The 5,404-nt window shown below is 40.1% G+C and overlaps 1 protein-coding gene across 1 annotated transcript; it reads left to right on the forward strand.

Annotated features, from left to right (window-relative positions):
• Positions 1 to 2,676, forward strand: LOC121971640 (GDSL esterase/lipase ACHE-like). Its single transcript, XM_042522997.1, has 5 exons — positions 1 to 445; positions 1,364 to 1,573; positions 1,663 to 1,832; positions 1,919 to 2,189; positions 2,268 to 2,676. The coding sequence occupies exons 1-5, from the start codon at positions 196 to 198 to the stop codon at positions 2,522 to 2,524; spliced, it is 1,158 nt and encodes a 385-aa protein (XP_042378931.1). The 5' UTR covers positions 1 to 195; the 3' UTR covers positions 2,525 to 2,676.
• The last annotated feature ends 2,728 nt before the right edge of the window (positions 2,677 to 5,404 follow it).

The following is a 5,404-nucleotide window of genomic DNA, read 5'->3' on the forward strand; positions in this document are numbered from 1 at the left end:
AAGAGTTTACTGATGAATATATATATGAATACCATTCCATGCCTCTAATTGCTCCCCAATTAGATTCTGTCCCCAAATTCTATAAATATAATATACTACTAATTCTTACTTGCACGCTTTGCCTCACTCGCTACTCTTCCCTGTTCCGGCAAGGCTCTTGTCCTCTTCTTTTTGCTCTCTTCTTCTCCAATCTCCATGGCTGCTCCCTCCCTTCTTCCGCTACTTCTCGCCCTCACCTCACTCTTACTACCCGCCATCTCCGCCTCTTCCTCCTCCTCCTACTTTCCCTGCTCATTCCCTGCCATCTTCAACTTCGGCGACTCTAACTCCGACACCGGTGGCTTGTCGGCTGCCTTCTCCACCGTCTCTGAGCCTAACGGGGAGACCTTCTTCGGCACTCCATCTGGGAGACCCTGCGATGGCCGCCTTGTCATCGACTTCATCGGTGAGCATCCCATGTGCCCCTACTACAATCTCTTCCTGCTCTCTTAACAATTTGATTGCGTAGCCCTAATTCCAAAACCCTAAGAAAGAGCAAAAATCATGCTATCTGCTCCCGCAACATGGTAAGTGGTAAGCTTTTATTAGGGCTACCATGATCCAAAAATCCTACTTCCTCGTCTGCTAGAATTACTGTCTTTCTTTATCTCACTGTGCTATTGGTTAGTTTAACTTGTGTTTCTCCGTTAGTTTAACAAGTTTGTCAATGGAGTCTTTCTCTGGCCACTGTTTTAATGGCTGAGATTTGGGGAAGAAAGACGACCATTTTCAAGATATTGTCCGTAGGGGAAGATTCGTCTGTCTATAAGTCAACTGAGGAAGAGTGATTGAAGGATTAGATAGAACTCGTTGTCCGGTATGGTTGTTAAGAGGGCATGTGATTCAAAACACGTTTAGGTAGTGGTTTGTCCTGTGAGTTCAATTATTGGCCTTCTTTTGCATACCAAATGCTGAATTCGTTGGCATCATGTGAATTGGTTTCCACATTGACAGATTTTGGCCCCATGGAGTAATACTTTTATCGTGAAGGATTGCTCAACTTAATCCATTGATTCAACTCTCTCATGCTTTATGGATGTCTTTGATTCCACTTTGTCCCTAGTCCATGCTTTATCGATGTCTTGTTGCTCTGTTGGAATTAATTTATGGGATCCTGTTATCTTAAACAAAAAGTAATGACTGAGAAAGATTGGAAGGAAGATGAATGCATCCCTTTGTCTCCATCAGATAAATCATCTGTTTGAATAACACAGTGCCTTAAAAAATTGGATGTGTTTTGTGTTTTTGAAATGTTACGATATTGGGGAAACACAGCTTGTGAGTGCATATCTTGATTCGACAATTTTCATATTTGAATTTTCAGCTGAGACACTTGGACTTCCTTTTATCGGCGCGTATCTTGATTCGATGGGGACAAATTTCTCCCATGGTGCCAATTTTGCCACAGCAGGATCGACAATCCTAAGACAGAACACGACTTTCTTCCAAACTGGCTACAGCCCCTTCTCTTTGGATGTGCAGGTCCGCCAGTTTGAACAGTTCAAAACTAGATCCCAACTAGCTTACTCTAAAGGCAAGTACTAGATATATGTATGCTTCTTATTATCGAAGAACTCTAACGACAAATTTATGCTGAACCTTGTTTTGTTTTGTTTTGTGAAGGAGCCGCCTACAAAGATTTGTTACCTCCGGAAGAATACTTCGCCAAGGCCTTGTATACATTCGACATCGGCCAAAATGACCTCACTTCCGGCTATGTCAGCAACATGACAACAGAGCAAGTTAAAGGAACCATCCCTATTATCCTGGACAAATTTACCGATGCTATCGAGGTACGAGGAGAGGATAACTTTAGATACACATACTTGGTATTATCGACTCTGGATACTGATGATACCTTGTAATTGAGCTTGTGCAGAGTGTTTATGGACTGGGTGGGAGATACTTTTGGATCCATAATACAGGACCAGTTGGCTGCCTGCCTTACATTCTAGCTCGATACCCTCTTAGAGAACCCGAGGTCGACCCTATTGGTTGCGGAGCTCCATTCAATGAAGTGGCTCAACTGTTCAATGCCAAGCTTAAGGAAACTATAGTGCAACTCAGAAAGACATTTCCTTGTGCTGTGTTCACCTATGTCGATGTCTACACCGTCAAGTACTGGCTCATAAGCCATGCGGAAAGGCTCGGTGAGTGGCACGACTAATTCCTGATTTACATGACTAGGGTGGGCTTGCAAATGTTTGTGTTGATACAATGGATTGCAGGGTTTGAACAACCTTTTGTGGCTTGCTGCGGGCACGGAGGGAAGTACAATTTTGACGCACGGTACGGTTGCGGAGCTACAGAGACGATCAACAACACCAAGATTATCATCTCAAACACATGCACGGATCCTTCGAAGAGGATATGTTGGGATGGATATCACTACACTGAGGCCGCTAATAAATGGGTGTTTGATCGCATTGTGAACGGTGCCTTTTCAGACCCACCAATCCCAGTAGCCATGACTTGCAGAAGGTGAGAAGCTCATCCATGAAGGCATTATTCAATAAGATCATATTGTGTTGTCAAAGATAAATGAATCAACAATTTAGATTATTTTTTTTTTAAAGCATAGAGTCCAATGACGTAAAAATCTATATTGTTAATGGGATAAAATTATTATTATTATTATTATTATTATTATTATTATTATTATTATTATGTATCCTAGTCGTCACGGTTATAAACTAGCAAGAAGTATAACTAATACAAGAATAATAATGAAAAAACCTATCGGATTGGGGGATAAAATTTATCATCGGTATTCAGAATTGGTTCTCATGATGTTGAATTGGTTGGGACTTTGTTTGGCTATGGTTTATTAAGAGCAAAAAATTTCAAAGAGGCCTCTGAATCTACCGTATTTAAAATTTTGACATAAAGAAAATTTATATCGGTACCGTATTAAAAATTTAATATATCGAAACTTTGATATATTAAATTTTCAAAGTTATATAAATTTCATACCGTTCATACTGTAAATTTCAATATATTGAAATTTTGAAACGATACCGTTCTATATTTTTTTCCTTCACTAATTAAAAAAATAGGTAATTATATAAATAAAATTTATTTAGTATTTTAGTATATACTTAAGTATCAAAAATATTAATATAATAAGAATTCCGATAGTGAAAAGTTTGATTTGATATAATTTTTTTTTATAATGGTTAATATTAATATTTTCCGTGTATGCCCAAATGGTATGCAATATACCAATATTTTCAGTCACCCCATTCAAATTCCCTCTCATAATAATTACTTAATCCATCACAAGTGTTGAGATGTTACAATGTGCATGTAACATTCATTCAAATTTTATTTACTTTTCTATATAAAAAAATCTGACCCGTTCGTGTATACGGTCAAACTAAAGATAAATTAGAAAACTGCCATAAAAGTATTTTTCTCAATTTGACACGAATCGATTATTCTACAAATTTATGAACGAACATGTATCTCTCGATCTCGATCTCGCGCTCGCTAGATTTATCATCTCTTACTCCTCCGCATCCACCTCAGCTGCGGCATTAACTCATACCAATATTAACTCGTACCAATATTTTATTAGAAATGTAAATGAAATAAAAAAACGGACATGAAAAAAATTCTATTCTGTATGAATTTAGTTTTATATTAAAAGTTTTTTGATTTTATTGTTAGTTTAAATTATAACACATGTATTAATATTGTAAATATATGTATGGAGAGAGACTCTCTCACGCATGAATGTGCAGGGGTGAGTACAAATCTAAGGCCCGGATTATACTGAACCAAGTTTGATTCGTGAGCGAACACAACCTGCGCATGTCAAATGTCGGACTGATCGAGGTAAAATTTACCTAAAAGAATAAACAAATATATTATCACTTGAATATCTTTTTACTATATGCTCAAGAGTGTAACGGAAACATTAATGTGAAATTAATGGTGATTCCGTAACGTCTCGATACTAATGGCGACATTAAACTCATTAATGGTGATTTCGTAACATCTCAGTATTAATGGTGACATTAAACTCATTAATAATGATTTCGTAAAGAGAGAGCGGTAGATAAGCGAAAGATAAAGCGAGAGGAAGAGTAGGGAGCGAACCTCTGTCCACCCGTGTTCTCCCATAAAACTCTCTCAGTTGTGCATCCGCTCAGCTGAACTACTTGTGATAGCACTCAGGTGCATTCTTAGTTCATCACGAACAACCAGTGTTTGGTTACGTTCGTGGTTTTGCCGTTATATCTTGGGAAACAAACGACCCAAGAAAACCTCGAAGCATAGCCGGAGGTGAGGCGAATCTATTTCAAAGAAACTACGACCATCGCAGGCCTCGGTCCCTTCGCCCGTTCGGCCACTTCGCCCGTTCGGCCGCTTCGCCCATCGGTCGCTTCGCTCGCTCAGACTTTGCTGCTTGAACTCTGTGTTCTGTCTGCACTTAGCAGAAACTAGTCCCCGCTGGCGGTCTGAGATTATGAGCTCAAGTCATCTCGACAGATAAGTTAGAATTGATTTTGTGTAATTTCAATTCGGTTAATTTCCTAATATCTTTGACAACAGATTATCCAACAATCTTGAAATAGACTCAATTCTGTTGAGATGACCACAAAACAGAATGTTGAGGTGCAACAGACTCAACACGTGCAGGTCCCTTCCGCCCCGATTGGAACTGTGCCAATCAGTTATAGGAGGAAACCAGAGAATTCAGTGGACTGAACTTCAAGAGCTGGCAGCAGAAGATGCTCTGTTACTTGACCACGCTCAATCTGGCTCGATTCTTGACCAAGGACTCTCCCAAGTGTGCTGAGGATGCTGATGCGCAAACCATCAGTGCAGTGGAGGCATGGACTCATTCTGAGTTCCTTTGACGAAATTACATCCTTAACTGCCTTGTCGACTCGCTGTACACTGTATATAGCATGAAGAGAACAGCTAATGAGATGTGGGAGTCCCTGGACAAGAAGTACAATACGGAGGATGCAGGAGCCAAGAAGTTCATCATGGGACGATTCCTAGATTACAAGATGGTTGACTCTAAGACGGTGATTAGCCAAGTCCAGGAGCTTCAGGTGATCTTGCACGAGATCCACTCAGAAGGGATGACTCTGAGTGAAACCTTCCAAGTGTCTGCTATCATTGAGAAGCTGCCTCCCGGCTGGAAGGACTTCAAGAACTATCTGAAGCAGAAGCGGAAGGAGATGAATGTGGAGGAACTCATTGTTAGACTTCGTCTCGAAGAAGACAACAAGAGTTCAGAGAGGAAACTATTCTCTTAGGCTACTATGAAAGCCAACGTGGTCGAGCACAGTCAAAGCTCGAAATGGAAGAACCCCAAGTCTTCCAAGATGGGACCCAGAGGAGGCATCAA

The sequence above is a fragment of the Zingiber officinale genome, chromosome 4A (genome assembly GCF_018446385.1).
Source record: "Zingiber officinale cultivar Zhangliang chromosome 4A, Zo_v1.1, whole genome shotgun sequence".
Classification (NCBI taxonomy): Eukaryota; Viridiplantae; Streptophyta; class Magnoliopsida; order Zingiberales; family Zingiberaceae; genus Zingiber; species Zingiber officinale.